This window comes from Capronia epimyces (genome assembly GCF_000585565.1).
Source record: "Capronia epimyces CBS 606.96 chromosome Unknown aczIQ-supercont1.1, whole genome shotgun sequence".
Lineage (NCBI taxonomy): Eukaryota > Fungi > Ascomycota > Eurotiomycetes > Chaetothyriales > Herpotrichiellaceae > Capronia > Capronia epimyces.
Genome location: NW_006912904.1, coordinates 2915959 through 2940172, shown reverse-complemented (window position 1 = coordinate 2940172; position 24214 = coordinate 2915959). Strand labels below are relative to the sequence as shown.

Sequence of the window (24214 nt, the reverse complement as noted above, 5' to 3'; positions counted from 1 at the left end):
CCGAATCCTATCATTGCAACAGGGGGGTTCTCATCGTGCAGTGGTTCTCGAATCAAACGAGAGTATTGACCAACAATTGGCTCATACATTGCACAAGCAGGTGCATTCAGGCACAGGGCACACCCGATGTCTTTCAAACCACATCCTCGCATGCGCAGCATGACACCCGTGCGAACATTTCAGGCATAACACTGTGAATCTGGACATGGCAGCGTCCCAGTTTAGAGCGTTTTCGGCCTTGCGCAAGTCATCGTCGTGTTCCAAGCTTAGAGCCAAAGGAACTGCACCGGCGATGCTGCGGACGGCATCAGCGATGCTTGTGTTAGAAGTGGGGATAACCGTCCGCGTGGAGGACTCGGTTGCTGCTGATTTCTTTGAATTGTTGGGCGATTGTGTTGGCTGTCTGGGTCGAGGCGATTCGGTCCCTCCAAAAGCTCCAGTGGCAGCGCCAGGCCCGATGGTCGTTTGCACACTGCCAGTCATACTAGCGCTCAGATCTGTCGCGGCATTAAGCTTCGAAGCTTGTTGCGGTCCGTACCACGACAAGTATGATTCATCTGGGCTGCCGAGCCAGAAGTCACAGACACCGCACCGGGGCAGGTGCCGACCACAGTTCGGACAGACGGTGCCAATCGCCGCGGCCTTCTCTTTTGTGAGAGGGTGCTGTGCCGTTTCAACAACTTTGGGTCCAGATACGCTTTCGCCATTTGCTCCGGCTGTGTTCGCTATGCCCTGGGCGCAAAACCCGCATACAAGGCGGACCTGCTGTTTCGCTGGCGCTATCAATCGTCTGCCATTTCCGTCGACTGCGGCTTTCTGGCATGCAATGTCAAACCGGACTCGATCAAATTTGAGGTTCCAGCCATTCATCATGTTCTTGTATGCGTCCTTCCAAGCGTCGAACTTGCGTACAACATTTTCATCATCGATATATCGTGGTATCGATGGCGCTAGAGCCAGCACGGCAGTCTGTAAGTCACCGAAGCGTCGGAGATATCCCGTCATCAGGTCGAAAGCTTGTCGCGTCGCAGTTCCGGTAAGTACGACCCCTTCAATGTCGCCTTCCTCCAAGGCATGTTTAGTTGCTTGGGAGATGTATCGCGTCAGGGTCGAATCATCAAAATGCCGGAGCGCAATGCCTACCCGGTACTTGAGTGGGAGAGAACCCTCCCCTACCACATTCGCCCAGTCTCCCGTCTTGACATAGGCAAGGATGGCACGGGCATATGGATCAGTCAAATCCTCGGCTAATGAGGCGATAGTGTCAGCCCAATCATCCTGGGCATCTGAATCATCGCCGGTCGTCGTATCTACCTCATCGCTGTGTTTTCTCTTTGGTGCACCCGCAATGGCCATCGCAAGCATCTTGAGAGACTGGGAGGCATTCTTGCTGCGAAGCGCCTTGTACGCAAGTTTACGTTCCATTGCAATGATTGCCAGAGCCGCGGCCTTGGTATGCTGGTTTTGTGCCACAAGCCGTTTGACAATTATCTCCAGTTCGTCATAAGACCACGCCAAACCCGCGGAATGCAGACATATTTGCCTGTTCGCAGTGTATTGTGTTGGGCTGCCCTTCACCCGGGGGATGTTTAGGCGGCGAACTAAACTTTCAATGGTTTCGGCCACATTAGCGGAGACAGGACCCAGCGTCCGGTTCTTGGTGTAGATACTTTCCGTCCAGAGACCACACACACCAATGTAGGATAAGTCGAGGTTGTCCTGTGTCATGTTACCATTCCTGGATATCTTTGTAGCTCGTTCGACCCACGCCCAGAATGATTGCAACCAGTGAGAATCGGAAACGATAGCTTTGTTTTTGGATGGGTCCATCAGGTAGCCGGCTTCGCAGCGAAGTCGTTGAGTCGACATCAACGTCAGGATATCTGCTAGTGGTACATCCTTCTCGTAGTAGCCTAGGTCGGCGTACCACGCTTGGTCACCCAGGCTAGACATTCTCTTCTTATCAAGATCACTGCTGTTCTGACGAGATTGCTTGAACGCTTGTTTGAGCGCGTTTCGCGGTTGGGCACGACGGCGAATCTGCTCTATCGTGGAACCCGGCTCGGGAAGTTCTGTGGCAGATTGTCCCACAATCACTTCGCCCTTGCACAGATAGCCAACAGTAGAGAAAGCCGTGGGTTCTGGTGAAGGGCTCGTTGAAGTTATTCGAATGTCTCCATGTCCTTCGAGGGCCAAGATCTTAGATTGTCCCGATGTTGTAGTCGATGTCATGAAGTCGAAGGATACGATTCTGGATTTTTCAGCTTGCTGCACGGAAGGATGTGAATATGGCCTGGCCACCTCTTGGGCACTATCAAGAAAGACGTCATGCGGCGGAGTCGTCTCCCAAGATAGATCATTGCCCGTACCTTGATCACCCTGATGACTTTCGCTCATGAAATCTTTGGCAATCTTAAACACTTTGAGGTGTCCACTGCTCGAGAGAACGCCCAGGCAGCCTCTTTCGGCTTTGGAGAAGCGTAAGCTCCAAATTGTGCCAGGGCTGTCGATGACGTTCTTCAGCTCTATTGAAACCTCAGGTTGCCGATTGTCAGAGTTCGAGCCGCCACCAAAACTCAGGTGCGGGGCGTTGAGGCGAGAGATCATGCGTTTGTCCCAGACACAGATCGACGGATCATTCGTAGGATAGCAGGATGCGAAATAATTTTCATCGTGCCAATCAATGGCCAGGTTATGGACACATCGCGTCGCAAACTGCAGCCCGTTCCCGACGGTCGGCTCTCTCAGGTCGTACAGCCTGACAAATTGGCCCTTCACTCCCGCCACAAGCAGTTGAGGGTCATCCTGGAAGAACTTCAAACTTGTGATTGGTTCACCGCTAGCAAGCTTGTGGAGAGGATCCGAATAATTCTTTGAAAAGCCGTTGCTGCCCTGGGCCGGCAGACGCTGGTTGAAATCCCAGACATTCAAGCAGAAATCTGTCCGAACCTTGTCGAGTCCAGCAGCCAGCAGATTTTGGGTGTTGAGAGTCACCGAGTTGCAGAGCCGTTGGCTTCGCACTTGGAACGACAGAGAGTCTTGTTGTCCCTCTGCTATATTCAAGAGGGTGGCTTCTCCACCGGCTTGTCCGACGACAACCAGTTCCTCGTTCACCGGGTGCCAGTCAAAAGCTCGAAATGCGGGAACCTTTGTCGAAGTGTGTACCGTCTCATACTGAAGCTTTGTCTTACTTTCTTGGTTGAACTTGCAAAGCCTGAAGACCTTTCCGGTCACGTCGACATGCAGTAATCGCTGATCAGTCCCGGGAATGGAATTCTGCGAGAAGCGAATGGCGGCCTCCATAGCACAGCTCCAGAGGGCACAGCCTCATTTCCCAGCGCTTGACTTTGCCTCTTTGCGTCGGTAGACTTGACATCGCCGGCCACAATCTGGCGCGGCTTCCACTGGAACTACTAGTATGGAGTACTCTACACTCTGTCATGGATGGACGTTGTCGTTGGGACTTCAAGTCCCTAATGCGTCTTAGCCTGCTCTTGCGCCAAGAGATATCACGTGAATGCGGCGGTGAAGGGTGGCAGAATCATTTTCCCGACCACACACCTGCAAGTTTCTCTCGCAACGACTTCACTCCAGTATCTAGTATGTCAAGAACACCTTGTTGCTCTGCCGGTACACAAAGTTCCTAACGTTTTCCGTCAGTCCAACTTAGCCTGCCCTCCAGACCGCCTGTGATCTGGTCGTGGTCATGGCGCGATATCGACCTGCTCCCCAAACCACGCCACGAGACAATGCGCAATCTAATCAACGCAACGATTCGTGGCGTCCGGAGCATGGTCGTTATCGGACAGACCGTGGCAATATACCTTCTCATGCTCGACGCAGCCGAGGGTTGTCTCCGGTGAGGTCGGCGGTTACCAAAACCAAACATGAACGCGAAACCAATCCCTCCACCCGCATACATTCTTTGCGCAATCTCTTGGGACGAGAATCGTTACCCATGACTGTGCGACAAGAGAAGGAACGCGAACTGGCTGCGCTGCTCCTTGACCAGCAAAAGGCTCAACTAGCAAAGGCAAGCAAAAAGAACCTGCAGCGATATCATTTTGTCCGCTTCGTCGAGCGTCAGAAGGCCGAACGAACACTCAAGCAACTTATCAAGCTCAAAGAATCAAGTAATTGTGCAAGTGACGAAGAGCATATGAAGAAGTTGGATAAGTCAATCCACGAGGCTGAGGTGGATCTGAACTACACCAAGTACGCTCCGCTGGGAGAAAAGTACATCAGCCTATTTGTGATGGAGGAAAATGACAAGCAAAAGCGCAAGTCCCAGATGAAGAAGAAGTCGTATGCTATCTTGACCGATACTCAGAGAGAGGAGTTGCAGCAGATTGAAGACGACCTGGCGAACGTTGTCCGGACCGCAATAGGGACGAAGCCACCAATGTGGTACGAAGTTGAGAAGTGCATGAATGAAGGCCAGGAGAAATTGGATGCGCTTCGAGAAGGAAGACTCACTGTAGGAAATAAATTGGTCAAGGAGCTTGCTGCTGTTGGTGGAAAGGATGATGCCGCCTTGCGAAGTTCGACCGCCCAGCCCGTTGAATCGAGGCCATCTTGGCTTGACGATGATGGTGTTATCGATCCGGCGGATTTGGATAGCGATGATGACGAGGACATGAGTGACGGCGGCTTTTTTGAACGGTGAACTTGGACAATGCTGGAACTTGCTATGACCTTACGAATCGAGATACCCCAAGACGAGAACTTGGCCAAGTCCAAAACATGCTGCTTTGGCTCCCGGTCAAAGACAGAATGTCATGAGTGAATTCAAGAATGATGTCAAAATCGGCCTTCTCCAACGCGATCTGCTTCTGTGCAGCATCGTCCACTTCCACAGTGGTAATAAAACATCCAAGGCTCGGAGATTGCGTCCATGATTTGGGGTATCTTATCAAGCGTGAGTCTGGTGCTGGATCTTGGTCAGAACCCCCAAGACACTTATGAGAGAGATCCGGTCTATGCTGCTGCTGCTAGCATTACCAAGGCTTCAGACGACGCCTGTGCGCAAGAACTTCGCGGTTCATTAACATCTCTTCACAAAGGACAGGTGAATGGGACGGGACGTCTTTGCCCTCGACACGTTATTCTGCCTCACCTTGGGTAACCGCATGTCTGACCAGGCGCGGTCTCTGCACCCTTCTATCAATGGCCGGATTCGCCTCAGGGAAATTTGGGGCACCATCCGCAGCACTTGTCTCCATTCAGTTCACTCATCATGGCTACTACATGGACATGAAGCGGAATTGTCATCGTCATTCTTGTTCGGTTGCCCTCGGCGTCGAAGCGAAACCAGCCCCCTCTTCCAACATGCCCGAGATGAAACGACAGAGCAAACTCTCGCCCATCAAGGCCTTGACTCGCTCGCTTTCTCGCTCCCATCCCACATCACCGTCTCGCCTACACCACAAGAAATCCAGGCTGGGTTTGCTGTTGAACAAAAGCGCCGCCAGTGCCGAGGTGGACAACAACAACCCATTATTAGTAGCATATGGCGATATCAAGGTGGAGAGTGACGGCCAGAACGACAAATTGCAGAGTCTCGGCCCCCATGCCAACGATGTCCATACCGATATCGAGTCTAAGATCAAATCCGATATCGAATGCAACATCGCCATCGACGACACCACCGTTCCCTTGGAGTCCTGGATCGAGGTCGCGTACTTCGCCGACCCTTCATCGCGCCTGCACCTCAGTTCAAACCCAGGCGAACAGGGACTCCATCGGGCCGAAAGCGCAAGGTGTTCAATGGCCAACTATGTTGCGGAAATCGATCGTCGGGTCGTCGGGAACACTGCCATGCGAGACTTCGCCTACGAGCAGCCCGACCCACTGCATAGCCAAGCATACGGACATGCCGATGGGCAGAGGTGAGAGAACACCAACAAGGATGAGGATGTGATGCGCATGGCTGGCATACCAGTCGAGACACCCTTGCGACGCTGCAGAAAACCATCACGAAGAAGAGTCGATGCCAACCGTGACGATGGGAAAGGCAGGGCTGCAGATACCGTATTATCGCGGTCTGACGTGCGCTGTGTCCATTCCTCCCATCTGGGCAAAGGGCGATTAGAGCGCGGACGTTGAAACCATCGGTGTGAACAGAACGAAAGCAAACGGAAGGGACAACACCAACGTGTTTTAAGAATGGCAATTGAAATCTTTGTCTGCGTGCCTCGGTTGCCAGCTGAGGGCAACGCGAGCATGGCCGCACAAGGACATTGACTGATTAGATTTAGATACATTCTTCAAGCCCAACACCACACCCTGTACCGAGGCCGAGGCCGAGGCCGAGGCGGCACCTTTCCATACCTACTACTCAGCTGTCAGCAGCACTTGCAAGTCTCCGTTGACTGGATTGCGCTGGACTAGCAGATCGCACGACTGAGTCGGGCTGCCGTTGCTGCGCTTCCAAGCAACAAGCAGCCAAATCCAGTCCTGGCCGGCCAAGTTCGTCTTGCTTCGCAGCATCTAGTCTAGCGAGTTCATGACTGTTGTTCTACCGAGCTCTTCATGTCTCTAGAGGAGGGTCTCTGCCTTATTTCACTGTACCCGCCTCCTACTCCATCACAATAGTAGTAGTACATCAAATGGCTGGGCCAGCACTGTACCCGGGCATTGACACCCACCCCTCTGTCATCTGCTAGCCTGGTCGATGCTCACTTGCAACCATGTCCAGACAGAAAGCCTTCTCTCAGAACAGTGACGTCCTATTAGCACTCTGTATTCGCGCCGCCCCGTGTTACCGGCGCTCATCGCCCGTCATCCAATTGGCCGCTGTCCCTCGACATCCTTTCCAGCACTGAACACGTCTGAACGGCACCGGTGGCCCCTCCGTCCACAGCTCATAGGCATCTACTAGCACATACCACCATTCGATCCACTCTTTGCCTGCCAGCACAAGCGGCCGTTTGCAGGTTGTGCATCGCTGGCCGGGCCGATGCGTGAGCGTATCCAGGTTACGGAGAACACTGGTCGGCGAATCCGGCGGCATGAGGCCGCGGATGTTGATTTTCTGCAGCGGATCAATTTTGGAGAGTTGGCGCAAAACCATCTCGGTCAATGAGGGCGCACTTTTGAAATGCCGTTCTACCATACTATCTGACTCAGGATGGTGCTGTGAAGAAGCATGCCGGAAGAAGTGATCCCCTGTGAGTGGAACTTCGTGAAGAAGATCCCATCCTGGGATAAGCTCTGCAGAAGTCCCAACCTGTTTCCATGGATTCGGATGGGTTGTGAGCTGCTGCAGCTGATGAAACTTTACCAGCTCGATGATCTCGAATGGGAGCTCTGTCAAGCTATTTCCGGCCACGTTGAGGTATTCTAGATTGACCAGCTCCCTTATTGTCGGGGGTATATATGTCAGATTGTTCTGACGAAGAGACAGATATCGGAGGTTTCGCAGATCGAGGATTGGTGTGGGAAATTTGATGAACAGGTTGTTGCCCAAGTACAGACGCAAATGTGGCTCGAGGTTTGTGCCGGTGTCCAGCATGCCGGGCACGATCTCGTCTTGCTTGCTAAGGGTTTGAAGCGACGTGATCTCGGAGGGCAGGGTAGACAGAGACATAGAACTGCGCAGTTGTCAATACGCTTCCAGATGGTACCTAATGTTCAACTTACGATAAATCCACGTCTTCCTTCCCCTTGTCGAGACACTCCCTGACGATTGCACATACCTCCTGATGCTCTTTTGGTACAATGATCGTGGTCTGGGGTGGCAACTTGACCCTCGGCGTGCTGCGAGAACCGGCGGATGTAACGATAGCCCCAGTTCGACGCATTGATGCTTCATCTTTCTCACTCGCTGTCTGCTGATCCATCATCAACTCCTCCTCCATGGAGAAGGAGTCGCTGGACAGGGGTTCTTCGGTCCCTTCGCTGGCCATAAAGATGCCCGAGTCGTAGTTCCTCTTAAATTCACCCCTTTTGGGGCCTTTCCTGCTTCCATTCTGGACGGGATGGCGACTCCACCACGAACCCTTGTATGTGCGTTTCTTCCGTCTGTCTGCGACGTAGTTCTCGGCGCCCGGCGCTTGCTCGTCGCAGGAGAATACAGCTGGGTCGCTCGACGTTCCCGGGTCGTCATCGTAGTCTGCATGTGTTCTCTTTCGGGAGAGCAGGAACGAGGGGCCGGGAGGTGTTTGAGCTGCTGTGCGAGCAGACTGAGGAACAGGTGGAAGTTCGAGGTCGTCCATGATGTCTCGTAGCTGCAAAGTACTTGGGCACACGATGTCTGAGCGCCACGAGGAAGGACGGCGGGGGGAGTGGTTGCTGGGGTCGAGAGTGCTCTCAGGTAACGAACGATGGGGCAGGTAGCACTGCAAAACGAGCGACCTGACCAAGAGGGTGGTCTGAACTGAGGACGAGCGGCACCGTAAGCCCCGTGACTGGGTCGGAGTATGGTAGTGGTGGTAGTGGTGGTGTTGTGTGTACGAGGCGAGCTGGTAGACGCGTGGTGGGCAAGCTGTCGCGTGCACCGTGAATGGTGGATGTGTGGATATGGTTTCCAGCCGATCGTCAACAACATTTACGGACTACTACCACCACTACAGTATTGACAGACTCAACAACCGCAAGTGGCGCCCATGTCAATCGGTTGCCAATTGCACCACTGGCATGATGGCATCCCCATTGAAAGCCCAACATCCGAATCATAAATGTCACCTACATGTCAACGGCGACGATTGACAGCGGACACGGGCCGAACAATTACGCCATTTGAGATTCCGTTCAATTTGCACGATTCCGCCGTGTTGTAGCATGGACCATCGGCACCGAATCATTCAATGGCCAGACTTCGAAAGGCAGGCCATTCTGATATGGCTGCTCCGGTCGCTCGAAATCCCGCCTGATCTAGATCGACGTCTTCTACTACTAGGAGGTCTGGGTTAGCTGCGGCAAGAACTAGTCGGATAACACCTCGAGTGCACTGGCTAGCGTGGAGGCAAAGAAGATGGCAGATAGGACCCTGACCACAGCATCGAGGGTATGGAGAATGAGCATTGGTTGCAGACACGGTTGTGGAAAGATAGTAAATTCTAGTGCAGGCAGAACAAGAAAGAAGTCTTCGTATCGGTCGTTGCAAGGCTGGGTATATAAGCAAACTCCCCACGACGCTTCCTTTTCGCTTTAAGCCTCCCCCATGGGGGCAGAACAGAGCACTAGAAATGCCCTTGTCTGTTTCCCATCCACTGCTTGTAAAAGTCAGGCCTCTAGCCCCATAGCCGACAACTTCTCACTAGATCGGCTTCAGAAGCCAAATCGAATCATCTGCGCCCCAGGCGGCGACCGTATCCTCGCAATTTACCAATGAAGACCGGCTGCGGTCGATCAATGGCCCAATGGTCTCCAAGTCCTCCAAACTCTCCCAGAGATGAACAAGTGCATAGTAGAAAGAATAGAGATTCCGAGTCGAACAAGCTGGTGCTCAACAAGAATATTGACTCAGTCAAGAATAATGAAGAGAAGAAAAGTGAGTCTGTAAACCGGAATCTGAGTACTTGGACGATGATTTCAGAAGAACTCCGGTCATAATGAACCCCAGAACATGACCGCCGCGCCAGCCAGAGCTGCCACCGCCAGGTTGACCTCCTGCACACTGGCGGCTCCAGTAGCTGCAATTGAAGCAATTGTCGGTGCCGCTGAGGTCTCTGATGGTGTGAGTGACGAGGTCGCTGTCAGGGTAGGCGTGTTGATGGTCGTGGCGTGGCTGTGTGTGGTCGCATTCCAGCTAGTTGACTGGGACGAATACGTGCTGGTCGTGTTTGTGTGTGCAAATGCGTAGGTAAGAGTCTTGGTGATGGTGAGCGTGTTTGTCAAGGAGGATGTGACCGTAACGGTGGTATCTGCCGCCCAGTCGCCAGAAGGTGCGTCAGCCAGAGCGGATGGCGTCAGCAGCAGCGCGATTGCTGCGATTGCTGAGATGAATCGCATGTCGGCTGGATAAGAGGATTTTGTTTCCAAGTGTTGCTGCGAGGCTATGCCAGCGATTGTGGAAGGTCAAATGAGCGTCTGCTGATTCGATCAGAGAGAGGTTCCGCTGAGACTGTGTGATGGTTCAGAGATGTCGCGCAAGGCGGTATGAGCGAGCACTGCTCGAGAGAGTTGAAGCGAATAGACAACTGAGAGGGAGCTCAGCGACTCGTGCGACAGCAACGTGGCTATCTTGCGACTTTGGGGGCAAGGAAGGCGAGAGGACAGGGCATGGAGAAAGAGCAGGGAAGCACACGAGTATATGTGGCGCCCGGGGAAAGGTTCTGAAGGGTATGGTAGCGCAAGCTCGGGGCGATATTGACGGTGGTGGAGCGCTGGCCTGGCAGCGATGGACATGGTCACATCAACCAGCAGATTGCGTGCAAGCTTGAAGCAGGCTGGGGCAAAGGCGCCGGCGCCGGCGAGGTTGAATTGGCCAGCACCAGGTGATTTGTGTGGTTGATTGAGGCATCCTGGTCGTGGAGCGGCGGGAGAGTGGATCGGACAGAGCAGGCCTCTTGACTGGCTATCATCCTGCTGTCTGTTGCTGTCCCTGGCCTGTCCTCCACTGCCGGCCAATGCCAGCCATGCCAAATTTCCCGAGAGCCGGCTAGGTCGCCCGGCTCCAGATTAGAGGGTGGGCTAATCCGGCGATGGTCAGGAACGCGCGAAACTCATTGGAAACCGCATCTGCAAGAGACCCCAGTCGCAAAAATTTGACGACCCAGCGTGCAAATGCGCTCGCTCGACTATTCGTCCATGCGGCACGCTTGAAGTTGGGAAAGCAACCATATCTCGGGCCCTGGCAGGGGCGGAGCATATTACGTCTCTTTGCTTGCAAGGCCGAAGCCTAGTTCTGGTCCGTTGAAGCGCCGATGTTTTCGCACCTTCTGGTTGGGCCTAGGATAGGCTAAATTGCTCTTTCGACTTTGGTTGCTCTCCCGCTCTAACAACCGCCTGTAGCCGCCGGTGTCACTTTGCCAATTTGACCTGAAGCTGACCAAAGTGCTTCTTGTTTGATGTGCCTCCGGAAGACCTGATTAGTACGGCTCCCCAGTGTTGGATGCAACATTCTTTACGCTGCCTTGGACATGACAGGTCCGTTAATGATGCAGTGGCTGTAGGTTTGACCCGTGCATGCGCCTTATCGGCAGTCACCCGTGACCAGACGACGGTTCGCGGCAGGACGGAATGGGTTTCGAGATCTTCAAGAGCGTGACGGGAGGGGATTCAACTGTGTACTCCATCCTATGGAGTAGCGTGCCGAGTTGGGTGTGCGTCGTGCGACTTGGTTACAGGGAGCTAGAACCTTGCCGAGTCTAGTTCTGCTAGTAGAGAGAAAGTTAGCTTGCCCGTCGGTTGCTGGAATGGACAGGGAGGAAGAGAGCCGAGAGCCTGCAGCAAATATGAATGCCTGATGGAGGCTCGTCAACGTCAACGAGGACGAGATATGGCTGGTGGAGACGATTTTCTTCTCGTTTCTGATCTGGCCACCTGAGTACGAGTAGGTAGACATCTGTACAGTGTACGGATACAGTAGTACGTAGGTATACAGCACACACTACACAGAAGATAGCAGAGATGGTGACAGTCTGTGCAGGTTCCTGGTGGTCCAAGTTTGATGCGGGCCGCATTTCAAATTCGGAGCCCAACTGAGATTTCGCTTGCATTGTGCTTGGCGTCACTGCAGTGCTAACAGTGCTACAGCAACTTAACTGCACGGGGCCCTGCGTTCTATGCATCGTCTTGTAGCCAGAGTATGTTCCAGAAGCTGCCCACGGGCCATGGATGAAGCCTGCAGTTCCTGCAACAAGCTTCGCGGCCGTTGGAGCTACAATAGTATCATGATTGCTTACCAGCAGTGCCTTCATTCAGCACAGTCCACATCACAGGTGTGGATTTATCCGGAAATACTGATTCTCAGCACCGCATAATTATTTTGATCGCACAGAGCGTCGAGGTCGAGATTCAGGTCGATGTCGAGGCCCCATCTCTTCCCTTCACCACTAACCTAGGGTGGTTGACATCAAACCGATTGTCGCTCAGCAACATTTAGAGGCCTTCCCAGACTTGGCCATATCGATGTGCCCACTGTCCAGCTAGCTACTTGGTCCACCAGAGAACACAAGCGCTGTGACATACGGATACTCGTACGGCGTATGGGGACCGGGTAGAAGCTCTGGTGAAATTGAACCTGCTGGTATGTACTCCGTACTACTAACGCGAGTTGACTCCTGTAGGCGAAGAAGTCGGATTATTCTCGTCGGGCTAAGATAAATCAAGTGCCCACTCCAAGAAATTGTCCATGACTTGTTCCCCTATGGCGGAAAGTCTGGGGAACGTGGCTCGAGATAAGCGTACACCCAGCCCCCTTTACAAGCCAGGCGCCGGCGCCTCCCTCGAAGTTGACGACTAGTCCAGACTGAACCCTCGATAATCTCGACGACACACCGTGTCTCCTCCTTTAAGATCAGGGGGAAAATGAATGCCGATACTGCATCAAATGGTTGAAATGTATGTTAATTCAGACACCCATATGTTTGGGTATTGTGAAAATCTCAACAGCTGATAGTATCACATCCAGAGACACGTGCTTGTAGATGGTATCGTGGTGGTGGTTCAAGGCTCCGTGATATAGCTACTTACTCCCCCGCTCCTTCGGACTCCGACACATTATTAGTTAATTAGTATTAGTGACTGGGCTGTGGGTATCACGATTCAGTAACAGCTCCTTCCGCCGCCGGCGCATTTAAAATGAGTGACCTGTCGCAAACAATATACGTAGTGTTGATAACCACCGTTCGGAACGGGGATATGATAGCCAATGAATCTCTGCTTCAAGGACTGGCTCGCAAGCGGATGCATCGTGGTCCAGCCGCTGGCTGTTTTACACTGCATTGGAAGTGGTGGTGTCAGCCGCGGGAGCGACAACGGGCTCACTGGCAGGGATGGCCGGCTTCTCGCCAACGGCAGCACCGGGTGCGACGCTGCCATCGCGGATGTGGAGGCCGAGACGCGTGAGGTCGACGGTGCGGATGCTCCAGAGGAAGAGAGCAGCAAACACGGCTATATCCAAAACATCAGTATGGGCACAGGGATACCTGTGGGCCAGCAAAACTTACGCTTAGCAAGGATATCAAGGACACCATATGTGATGGCTTCTGAGTCTGGGGCAATAATGTTGCCACCCTCGCTGACCCCCCAGGCTATAGGATACACAAGCCACAGGAGCATGAGGCAGCTGCTGACCAGGGTGTAGTTCCTGAGGATGTCCTGGCCAAGAGCACGAGCATATACTCGGCCCTCCCAGACCACAGAGAAGGCGACGAACAAGAACGCGACAACGCCGAAAGTGTAGAAACCTTGAGAAATGGGAATGTTAGCCTCCTGTATCTATCAACTACGCAGAGTGGGCAGGATCCCAAATGATACATACCCCACTTGTAGCTGCTCTTGACTAGGGCGCCAACCAGGCCCGAGATCACCGCGATTTCGTCCAGAAATAGGACATACAGGATGGTGGGAGTAGGGAGGCCGGAGAACAACAGTAGCGTCGTCAGCACCAAGGGAGTGGTGATGAAGTAGTCAATGTATCGAACGTAGAATATCTGGCGCAGGGTGCCGGCCACCTTGGGGTCACTTCGTGGAAACTCAACCTGGATGGCGGTCCAGCCAAGGTTAGAACCCTGGGCGAAGTACGCAATGGCGGAAACGAGGAGGAAGGACGCAATGAGGTAGTGAAACAATCGTTGAGCCCGGGTTTTGGTGAGCGACAAGCCGATAACGACGAAAGCAGAGCAGGCCAACACTGCGGAAACGGTGAAAAGCCAGTCACTACCACGGGTGGTGATGTGGTTGTTGGTGGTGACGGTGTTAGTGAAGCCGTTGATCTGAAGAGCTTGGTTACCCATGTTGGTGGCCGGGTGGGTATAGAGTCGGAATGGTGCGAGTCTTTCTTGCTGGTAGTGATAAATCCGAGGGCGTTGTTCGTGACAACAGGGTGAGTATAGACGAGGAAGTCAAGCTTGATGGACTGTAGACACTGTCCGGAAAGGGGGTTAATATAATATACCGGCGGAACACGTACTCGGTAGCCACAGGGATGTGTGATGTCGTCACACACCTTGACTTCTCACATAGGAAACTCCTCGACGCAACACTCTGCTGATGCAGAAGCTAGCAGAACCCCCCTTGACGCTTTTTCCGATGCCGCAACGAGCCGATTGAGTCCTTTATTGAAAAACGTCTCGCATAAGCTCAAGCTTCTGCAAACTTGCCCAGCTGGGCCAGGTCAGCTGCTCAGTTATGGGTGGCACCTAGGCGGCAAGGCTCTGAGAGCTTATTTCCATTCCAAATGGAGTTCACTTCACAAGCCGCCAACGCACGGCCTAAGAACCCCTGCTCAAGTTGAACATCACAAACCTGACATGAAACATGCCTGTGACTGGCCCAGGCAGTATGCTTTGCAAGAAGGACGTCCCCACCACCAGGATAGGCTTAACCGTTAGTACGGCCTTGCGCGATGTGGTGGTCTGAGATTTGTCTGTCGTTGGTGGCAGCGGAGAGCTTAGGAACCACGGATTTTCTATGATTTTCCATGGGCTCGGATGTGGTCGGCTTCGTCTGGATGTCGAGGGGGTATTGGTTAATTCACTCACCATCCACATGAACCAACGCATGATGCTAGACTCGTTCGTCCAGGGAAGGCCACGGAGGCCCGTATCCGTTGTCAACAGGAGCGAACGTGCAGAAGGACGGAACACAGCATGCATCCTCCACCTTCCGGCACTGGGCGGAGCGGCCAGTTGACTGAGCCTTTAGTCATGGCGTTCTCTCGGAGCGAAGGTCTAGACTGTATGTGACACGGCGTTGACGGTTAGAGCGCATGTCAGTCGACAGAAATGGCCTCGCCTTCTGCCTCCCCGGTCGTTTCCTGGTGATCGACAAGTCGGTGGGTGGTGGATGGAGGGTGTGATGATCAAAGGTGAGCTCACATTAGCTCGGAGAGGTGCTTGACCGTCCTGGGTATAAACACCCTGCCGCTTTATGATACCTACCCGCCTAGTCACCTAATCGAGACATGCATCATCACTCTTCTATCCAAAAAGCTGAGCAATTTCCCCCACCATGCTAGCTGTCTATTCGTGCGGACGCGATCATAGACCAGAGGACTCTTTCTATCTGAGTACGACGATATAGAGTATCACCATCAGTCCCAGAAGCGATAAAGCCACCGTGTGTGCCAGATCTAGAGGCTTCCCGCCCTGGCAATCCAAATCGCTTACTATCCTTCGCCTATGACCTCCCTCGAGCCACGGTTTGCTGATACCTAAGTCGTCAAGGATCTGTCCAGTAGTGATTTTGCTGCCGGCAAGGACAATAGGCACGCCGGTGCCCGGATGAGTACTTGCGCCAACAAAATAAAGGTTATTGATTGCATCGTGTTTCGTGCCGGGCCTGAAGCTGAGGACATTGAAGAAAGAGTGACTGAGTCCTAGGATAGCTCCTTTGTCGAGATTGAAGCTTTCCTTCCACGACGCTGGCGTGTTCACCATCTCGTGGACCACATGTGATTCCAGGTCAGCCCCTGTGCGCAGGCGCACTGTCTCAAAGACAGCGGTTCGGGCCCTGGATATCATTGCCTCCCAATCTTGGGTGTTCTTGGGGTCCAAGCCTCGATCCGCTTCCCCCTCCAGGAGGTGACCGCATGGTACAAGGACAACCACACCGTCCCGGCCGGCTGGGGCGGCGCTGGGATCGACACGTGAAGGCACATTGACGTAAAAGGAGGGCTCCTTCGGAATCTGCTGCCGCTTGAATATGTCGTCAAAACTGTCCTGATAGTCTTCTGCCAAGAAAACGTTATGTGTATAAAGTTCTGGAATGACCTTGTCCATGGACCCTTTTCCCGTCAGTCTAGGAGAATCTAATATCAAAGATTCTGACTCACAGTAGAACGAGATACTTGAGCACGACGCTGGCCTTTTCGAGAGCGAGGAGGCTGACGGTGAAGGAGGTAACAGCTCGTTGTAGGCGTAGACGAGATCAGCATTGACGAGAACAATGTCAGCAGCGATGATCTCTCCAGTGGAGAGGGTCACTCCCGTCGCCCGCTTCGTGTATTTATCAATGTTCACCTGCGACACAGGCGAGGCGAGTCTGAACTCGGCACCAAGACGCTTGCCAACCTTGACCAGAGCATCGAGGACTCGATGAAATCCGCCCTCTGGATACCTATATATCAATAAATGAGCCCATCAAGTAGCGACACGAACAACCTGGGGAAACTTACCATATCCCTTCTGCCAGTTCCGTATATTGAAGGAGGCTGTACGTTCCTGGGGCCTCAAATGGGCTCATACCCATGTACATGCTTCCGAAAGTGAAGGCTCGTCTCAGTCTCTCAGTCATGAAATACCGTGATGCGCGGTTCCATATGCTTTCAAAAGGATGCAGGGCGAGCAGGTATGGCAAAAAGCTGGGCCTGACCATGGCCAGTATGTTGGAAAAGTTCTTCCTCAACACATGGGTGATGCTAGCCTCGTAGTGAACGTGTGCCTCGCGCATCCAAGCCAAGTATCGCTCGAAGCCCTCCTTGCCCTCCCATCGCTCGATTGTCTTCTTCATCTTCGACGTGTCGGTGGATAGCTCGACACACTCGCCATCTCGAAACCAGACGTTGTAGTTGGGCTCACATTTGAACAACGTCACTCCTTCCGACTCGAGGGACGTGTCGAGGTCAGTGAACGTTTCGCGAAAGAGGTCGGGAAGGAGCAGCAGCGAGGGTCCTTGGTCGAACCGATAGCCGCCGTCGTAAATCAAGCTGCAACGTCCACCAGTGAAATCATTCTTCTCCAACACTGTCACTCGGAAGCCTGCTTTGGCGAGTCGAGCTGCGCTGGCAATGCCGCCGGCGCCGGCGCCTGCAAACGCAAGTTAGACGTTTCAGACAAGATGGACAATCCTCGATATCTTACCCACGATCACCACGTTCTTCGATTTGCCCATAGCGTCTGCTTGATCTATGGCAACCAAACAGCCCCAGATGGGCGGTAATTTAAGGGCTTTCACATGGTTGAAAGTGCTGCCGTGCGTCTACAAAGTCAATGACAACATGACTTTTCATTGACAGAAGCGGTCTTGGCCAGGCGCGGGACATCTCGCCCAGCTCGACCCTCGGCGCCACTTCTCCTGGTGATGACGGGAGAAGGAAGAAGTAGGTCAAACGATGATGATATAGAGTTACTACAAAGCCATAAAATGTGATGCGAGATGCTGCGTTGATTTGGCCGTTTGGTCTGCCAATCCCCGCATTGAGCAGCGAGCACAAGCGACCGGGGGCCGTGGGGGCTTAGGAGGCCTAAGGCTTAAAAGGACCCCGATGGGTGGGCTTAGGGTCTTGAGTATGAAACAGATATAGGTACGGAGTTCTCTGGATAGGAGATACATCGATAGTACAATACTCCAGGCTGATCAAGTTGGCCCTCTCCAACCTGCCATTGTCTTCCAGCCTACCCATATCCTTCTGGATCTTGGTACACTTGCTCTTCCTTTCTTCCCACCCCCTGTAAAATCTAGGGGTTTACCCTGCTGCATTCGCTCACGCAGGATCCGCCCGATTTCCATATAGCTCTCCACAGCAACGCGGACACCACCTTGTGCGTACCGGGGCAGATCTTCGATTGCGTCTCGATTCTTAGCATATGTATCAAACGCAATGTCCAAAATTAGTTTCCGATGATGTGCGACTTCCTGGTTGTGCATGTCAGGAGAAGTAGCCGACGGGTTGCTGAACCATTCGTTTGGGATATAGCACCTCCCGCCTTGGGCATCGGTGGCAACATCCCGGACAATGTTGACATACTGCAAAGCTCTTCCCATTTGCCCGCCAGCTGCTAGACACTTTTGTTGGACTGCCTCGTCTGTGAGCCGGTCTGGGTTATGCTGGTAGACCAAACTCAAACACAACTCGCCAATTGTCGCTGCCACACACGATGCATATCGCTCGAGGTTGCTGAAGGTCTGTATGGGTAGACCCTGTTGCGGCCCTCCTCTCAGGAACTGCTGATCAATACGGAAGCCATCGAGAAGTGAGTACAGTGGCTCTGGTGGCAATTTGCTGGTAGGCAGAGATACCAGGATGGACTGGGCTTTGGCCGGGAAAGGGGCAAGCGCCTGCTCAAAACGTTCTGGGTCATGCTCGGTGGAGTAAACCGAGTCCAGGAAATTGGAAAAATGTTGCACCCACATATCTCCCTCCTCTGACGATGGTGCATCATCAATCAAATCGTCAGCAATTCTGCAGAATGCGTACAGCAAGATTAGGTCTATCCTCAGCCGTCCAGTAAAGACACCGGATGCCAAATAGAAAGATCGACTTTTCCGTGCAAGGACTGCTAACGCATTTTGAAGACTTTGAATGCGCGCTGTGTCATATTCTGACGTAGGCAGGAAGAGAGCTTGCAGCAAACTGGCAGGGGACGGTGTGCCTGCCACGGAGGGAAATAGATCAGGAAAGGCATCCAGTACCGCAACGGCGTTGTCGTAAGCAAATGAACCCCAAACGACCAGAGTATTTGTGACCAAGAAGAAGACGGCTTCTTCAATATCGAGGTGAGGCCATACTTGGATACCAAGCTTAGTGTCCGACTCGATACACCAGGTGCCTCTGCGTAGAGCGAGCGTGTCAATGACCCAGAGGTAGAGAGTCGGGATGAATACCGGCAACCATGTCTTGGTCCAGGGTAACGCGACGAGGAGCTGATAGGCAAAGGTCCAGAGCACCAACAGAACAGGGGCAGACCATCCAAGAATAAGCTTCATATATGTACCTGTGGACTGGCCGCCGTGCGCAACAATCGGTAATACCGAGCACAGTCCGAAAATGATTTGGCCTGCACATTTCCAGTTCTTTAACGACCTACCAACTGCATCTCGACGATCCTCTTCATTACGCAAAAAGGTTGCAGTAACTACTGATTTGTTCGATAGGATCTGCAAGCATGTCGTCTGTTACACAGTAAGAAATAGAAGTCCCAAGTTGAAGCCGGCATACTAACGATATATGTTTGAATCACGAAGAAAAACAACTCTTCGGCGGGGATGTCAAACAGTTTTGGTCCCAGAATGACATCTGAGGGATAGGCTGGGAGCAGTAAGTGTCTTGAAGGCTGGCCAGGACGTTTTTCACATACTCCAAACTCCAGTTCTGATGAGGTAGGAGTCCCTAAACAAGTATCAGTATTTAGGCAAGATTGAGGCACTTTCCCGGCGTACCATGGAATGGTATACGTGACAGCCACTGCCAGTAGGAAACCAAGTTTGAAGATGTCCCGCCGAGTAAAAAGGGGCCCAAGGACTATAGTCAAAGCTATAGCCGGGGGGATGGTGTACAAGACATGGCTGTTGTTGACAATACAAAGGTAAGTACGATGCAGAACAAATGTATCTCAAGGATACTAGAGCAACATACACCTGAGCATAATCGTACATCGGACTTGACTTGGAAAGCGCCCGTTGCTTGCAGCAAGCAGAATGAGCACGGTCAAGGACTGATGGATCAAGGCAGGGTTGCCGGAATGGCCATATGGCAGTCAGTATCCAAAATGGTCAGTAACCCAGCGAGAATTCAGAGACGGTACGATGCTTCGGAGTGATTCAGACAGCGGAAGGTTTGGATAGGCTCTTGCAAGATTGGGGGAGGAGACATTTTCATGGGCGCCAGAGAAACTGGCGGTATGCACGTCATGACGCGATCGATAACCTAGTGTAGTGCTAGTGATGGAAGATAACGACTGCGCAGGGGGGCTGGGGGCTGAGAACTCAAGCCACAGAGGCTCTGTCATAGAATCTAAATAGTAGGTAGATAGTATGTGTAGTAATAGAGGGCAAGGCTGTTGGCAGGAGGGTGGCCATGCGCAGAACCAATTCGCTACTAAAAGCAGCAGCATATTATGCTTGGCAGACGATCCCGTGGAGGAGACGTCTTCATGACGACATAGACTTTTTGCCGTGCCCGCGTCCACTGTCGCGCGGCGCGCGACGCGTCAATTGTCAGTACTGGCTTCAACGATCCAGGCAACTGCTGTCTGCTCTCTCGATCGAGCTCTAATGCCTCCTCCTCATCCTCCTGCGACCTGAAGCTCTGGGTAATGATGTTCCCCCGGAGTAACCCCCCATTCTTTAGTAGCAGTCATGGCTACCTCACTACATGTGGAAATCTCCGCTTCTTCCTTGACATGTGAGTTCCTCATCTCTGCATCTCTGGAAATCGTTCCGTAGACCGGGCCTCTCTGAAACAAAGACCGCCATTTCGGCAAGCATACTGCTTCCAAGCTCACACTACATCATACCACCGAGGCGAGGGTTCGCCGAACATCCTGTCTTGCTAGCCCTCTCTTTGCCTCAGGTATTGTCCAGCCTTCCTTATGTCGGTGGTTCACATATTCTTCAAATCCCAATGTGAACGTTCTTTTCAGAAACGATGCGTATTTTGCACCCTCGGACGCGCCAGAGAAACCAGCCACATCCGTATCTCAGCGGCAACTTTGCTCCTGTGCGCCAGACCCAACCATTGACGCCTTGCAAATATTCAGGCACAATCCCCGAAGAGCTTCACGGGGGCGAGTATGTGCGCAACGGCGGCAACCCTGTGCTGAATGAGGACCTTGGCCGAGATGCCCATTGGTTTGACGGCGACGGAATGCTAAGTGGTGTGGCATTCACAAGGACCGCGGACGGAGTGCGGCCCGAGTTCGTCAATCAATATGTTCTTACTGACGTTTTTCTCTTTGGCATCTCCTGCAACTACCTTCAGACGCCTGTTCTACCTAGTATAGCTACCCTCGTCGATCCTCTTTCATCATTCTACAACATTGTCCTCCTCGTTTTGCGAACCATATTACTCGTACTACTATCTCGGCTACAAGGTTCAATACAAGCCATCAAGAAAATTAGCGTCGCAAATACTGGCATAATATTTCATGATGGACGCGCACTTGCCACTTGCGAATCAGGACCCCCCATGCGCGTCGCCCTTCCCGGGCTTGAGACGATTGGCTGGTACAACGGAAAGAAAGCTGAAGGGGAGCTTGGGGGCGAAGATGGCCCCGGATTTGGAGGTAAAGGTCTGCTAGGATTCATGAAAGAATGGACCACCGCACATCCCCGAGTCGATCCAAGGACGGGAGAGCTGGTACTCTTTCACTCGACCTTTACACCTCCATATGTGCACTATTCAGTAATACCTACAGCCCACCCGTCTACTCTCCCCTCCACAACAGGCGACGCGCAAACTAGGATTCTCAGCGTCCCTGTTCCAGGCATCACGTCAGCCAAGATGATGCACGACTTTGGTGTTTCTTTACACTACACGGTCATCATGGACCTCCCTTTATCCCTGGATCCCTTAAACCTTGCAAAGAATAGACCTGTGGTGGACTACAATCCATCATGTACGTCTCGTTTTGGCATCTTTCCCAGATATCGGCCTCAACAGATACGGTGGTTCGAGACGGATGCATGTTGTATTTTCCATACTGCGAATACTTGGGCCGAACAATTGACAGACAAAACGGCAGGCCAGGTCAGGACCACCGTTGTCAACATGCTGGTATGTCGATTAATTTCAGCTTCGCTGGTCTTTTCTGCTGGCGACGTAGCCGTACCCTGTTCATCCTCTATCGACACCGAACATAGAGAAGATCAGTGCCGCCTATACTTCTACCAGTTTTCTCTCACCGAGCCAACCCGCAACATTATCAATCATCAGTTTGCCTTAAGCGCAATCTCATTTGAGTTCCCGAGCACGCGGGAGGACAGAGCAATGAGTGAGGCCAAATATATCTATGGATGCTCAAGCTCTGAAGGCTCTTTCAGTGCTGCTCTGGGCCGAGCAGTCAAAATTGATTGTCTCGTCAAGATCGATGCCGAGATACTAATCAAAAGAGGCACGAAAGATCCCACGGTGCTGCCCGTCACCGGATGCGTCGACTTGCGTTCCGTCGAAGAAATCCTTGCCACGAAAGACCGACACGATCCGATATCCATCTTTCGCATGCCTTCAGGATACTATGCCCAGGAGCCGCGATTTGTCCCTAGACACAATAGCATGATTGAGGATGACGGCTGGCTGTTGACATATGTCTTTGATGAATCTCAGCTTGACTCACGGGGCGATTGTCGATCAGACGCCGTGAGCGAATTATGGATCATCGACGCAAAGGATATGAAAACCGTTGTTGGGCGTGTTTACCTGATGCATCGGGTGAGCTACGGACTCCACGGCAGCTTCTTCAACGAAGAGCAAGTCAAATCTCAGCGAGTCATTGAGACCGTTAGGGTTCTGGATGCAAAAACTCACTCACAACCGCGCAATGGCCGGTGGCTTGCTGTGAGGGAAAGGCTCGAGAGATTCTTGGGATAATGTTATTGTTGATTAATTATGCTTGATATGTACACGTTGGATTACCTCTGCAGTCAGAAAAAGGAGACCAGAACATGCCAACGATATCTTCTAATCAATACTCCGTACAGTAATTTACTAAGCCAGCCATCCTGATATGCTGAGCGTAGTATCAAGAAGGTAAAGAGAGCAACCTACGACGTCTTGGAGACGGCATAGACACGGTTTCCTTCCTGCCCGATATATTGTCGCTGTCGGTGTCATTACGTTCCTCGATGTCGCCCTTTGCGGCGAAGTTGTTCACATATATTGCGCCTAACGTGCCATATGGTCCGCCGTATGTCGACCTCCGCAAACTGCGACTCGCCTGGACCGTTGCTCTGAATTTATAATTCTACCAGCAGCCTCGACAATATCGAACCTGCCCAATAACCCAATGCCAACATGTCCGCACGAATGACTCCCGTGCGTCAAGCCATACGCCGGCTTACTATACAGTCTTTTACTTCTAAGTGCGGACACTGCGAAGCATATCCTATCGTCAGACCACTTTCAAGGACGGCTCGACCTGCACGGCGACAGACTGTATCGTCACAATGCCTACAGACCCGACAATTCTCGTCGTCGAATCCCAGGCTTAGAGCTGGGGACAAGTTGTACCACCAAACAGGCGTACGTATTCTAGTCCGCGGTACGTCCTCGCCCTGTCTGACTTTCTGAGACAGCCATTCTCATTTAGATCAGCGGCTTTGTTTGTTAGCATAGGCGCGGCAATGGTGTTTTACTTCCAATATGAAAAGGCGAGGTTGGAACGAAAAAGAATTGTGGAAATGAGCAAAGGCTATGGCAAGCCGAAAGTTGGCGGTCCTTTCACATTGAAAGACGTCAACGGGAATGACTTCACCGAGAAGGACCTATTAGGAAAATATTCTTTGGTTAGTGATAGTCTCGCTCCCGGAGTGCCTCGCTCACATGGTTTCGCAGATATATTTCGGATTCAGCCACTGTCCAGATATTTGCCCCGACGAACTCGACAAGATGGGGGAAGCCCTCGACATCATACAAGAGAGGGAGCCAAACTCGGTGCGGCCTATCTTCATCTCTTGCGATCCCAACCGTGATACTCCAGAAGTCCTCCGGGCCTACCTTGCCGAATTTCACCCTGCGATATTGGGTCTGGCTGGCACCTGGCAGCAGACAAAAGATGTATGCAAACAATACCGAGTATATTTCTCCACGCCCCCCGAGTTGACGCCGGGCGAAGAAGATTACTTGGTGGATCACAGCATCTATTTTTATGTGATGGACCCGGAGGGTGACTTTGTGGAGTGTATTGGCAGACAAGATACGCCCGAGAGTGCCGCAGCGATTGTGCTCCAGCACGTTCGGGATTGGAAGAAAGAAGGCAAGCCCATCGACAGAACGCTTCTTCCATATCTCAGCGAGAAGCAGTCTCCTTCGAGCGCCACCAAATGAAAAAATTGCAAACCTCGCGGTCATGGCGTACGCGCTGGCAACACTGTTTCCTAAGACGGTGAATCAAGGGCGCGGGCCCGGCGGGCTTCCAGTACTGCCATGCCATCAGTCATGACCACCACCATACTGGCCCTTTAACTCAATGATAATGTGCGTGTGCGGCAAAGACAAAATTTTGGGCAAGACTTGTCATTGATGTAGTATGGCGGCGGTTCTCGTGTTAGGTTACGGGTCTGTATCAACTCCACTTCATAGAAGATGTACTTGAATGTTGCCATACAAGAAAATAGATGTACCAACAACAAGGGCAAGAAGAAAAGAGATTCCGGGTATACGAGCCTT

At 52.4% G+C, this 24214-nt stretch overlaps 10 protein-coding genes across 10 annotated transcripts; 4 read left to right on the top strand and 6 right to left on the bottom strand.

The window, feature by feature from the left end:
• Positions 1–81: 81 nt before the first annotated feature.
• Positions 82–3303, bottom strand: A1O3_01080 (uncharacterized protein; the record flags this gene model as incomplete). Its single annotated transcript, XM_007731228.1, has 1 exon — positions 82–3303. One exon carries the CDS (start codon positions 3301–3303, stop codon positions 82–84), a length of 3222 nt encoding a protein of 1073 aa, XP_007729418.1.
• Positions 3304–3706: 403 nt separating this feature from the next.
• A1O3_01079 (uncharacterized protein) lies at positions 3707–4666 on the top strand (the record flags this gene model as incomplete). The annotated part of the gene is made up of 1 exon (XM_007731227.1): positions 3707–4666. One exon carries the CDS (start codon positions 3707–3709, stop codon positions 4664–4666), a length of 960 nt encoding a protein of 319 aa, XP_007729417.1.
• Positions 4667–5328: 662 nt separating this feature from the next.
• A1O3_01078 (uncharacterized protein) lies at positions 5329–5892 on the top strand (the record flags this gene model as incomplete). Its single annotated transcript, XM_007731226.1, has 1 exon — positions 5329–5892. The coding sequence occupies one exon, from the start codon at positions 5329–5331 to the stop codon at positions 5890–5892; it is 564 nt and encodes a 187-aa protein (XP_007729416.1).
• Positions 5893–6760: 868 nt separating this feature from the next.
• Positions 6761–8216, bottom strand: A1O3_01077 (uncharacterized protein; the record flags this gene model as incomplete). Its single annotated transcript, XM_007731225.1, has 2 exons — positions 6761–7592; positions 7642–8216. The coding sequence occupies 2 exons, from the start codon at positions 8214–8216 to the stop codon at positions 6761–6763; spliced, it is 1407 nt and encodes a 468-aa protein (XP_007729415.1).
• Positions 8217–9549: 1333 nt separating this feature from the next.
• Positions 9550–9996, bottom strand: A1O3_01076 (uncharacterized protein; the record flags this gene model as incomplete). The annotated part of the gene is made up of 1 exon (XM_007731224.1): positions 9550–9996. Exon 1 carries the CDS (start codon positions 9952–9954, stop codon positions 9550–9552), a length of 405 nt encoding a protein of 134 aa, XP_007729414.1. The 5' UTR covers positions 9955–9996.
• A 2884-nt stretch (positions 9997–12880) lies between these two features.
• A1O3_01075 (uncharacterized protein) lies at positions 12881–13904 on the bottom strand (the record flags this gene model as incomplete). The annotated part of the gene is made up of 3 exons (XM_007731223.1): positions 12881–13059; positions 13116–13355; positions 13430–13904. 3 exons carry the CDS (start codon positions 13902–13904, stop codon positions 12881–12883), a joined length of 894 nt encoding a protein of 297 aa, XP_007729413.1.
• Positions 13905–15170: 1266 nt separating this feature from the next.
• Positions 15171–17001, bottom strand: A1O3_01074 (uncharacterized protein; the record flags this gene model as incomplete). Its single annotated transcript, XM_007731222.1, has 4 exons — positions 15171–15895; positions 15944–16227; positions 16286–16916; positions 16971–17001. 4 exons carry the CDS (start codon positions 16999–17001, stop codon positions 15171–15173), a joined length of 1671 nt encoding a protein of 556 aa, XP_007729412.1.
• Positions 17002–17466: 465 nt separating this feature from the next.
• On the bottom strand, positions 17467–19485 carry A1O3_01073 (uncharacterized protein; the record flags this gene model as incomplete). Its single annotated transcript, XM_007731221.1, has 5 exons — positions 17467–19002; positions 19053–19138; positions 19188–19219; positions 19270–19395; positions 19466–19485. 5 exons carry the CDS (start codon positions 19483–19485, stop codon positions 17467–17469), a joined length of 1800 nt encoding a protein of 599 aa, XP_007729411.1.
• A 991-nt stretch (positions 19486–20476) lies between these two features.
• On the top strand, positions 20477–22417 carry A1O3_01072 (uncharacterized protein; the record flags this gene model as incomplete). Its single annotated transcript, XM_007731220.1, has 1 exon — positions 20477–22417. One exon carries the CDS (start codon positions 20477–20479, stop codon positions 22415–22417), a length of 1941 nt encoding a protein of 646 aa, XP_007729410.1.
• Positions 22418–23169: 752 nt separating this feature from the next.
• A1O3_01071 (uncharacterized protein) lies at positions 23170–23872 on the top strand (the record flags this gene model as incomplete). The annotated part of the gene is made up of 2 exons (XM_007731219.1): positions 23170–23331; positions 23381–23872. 2 exons carry the CDS (start codon positions 23170–23172, stop codon positions 23870–23872), a joined length of 654 nt encoding a protein of 217 aa, XP_007729409.1.
• Between the last annotated feature and the right edge of the window lie 342 nt (positions 23873–24214).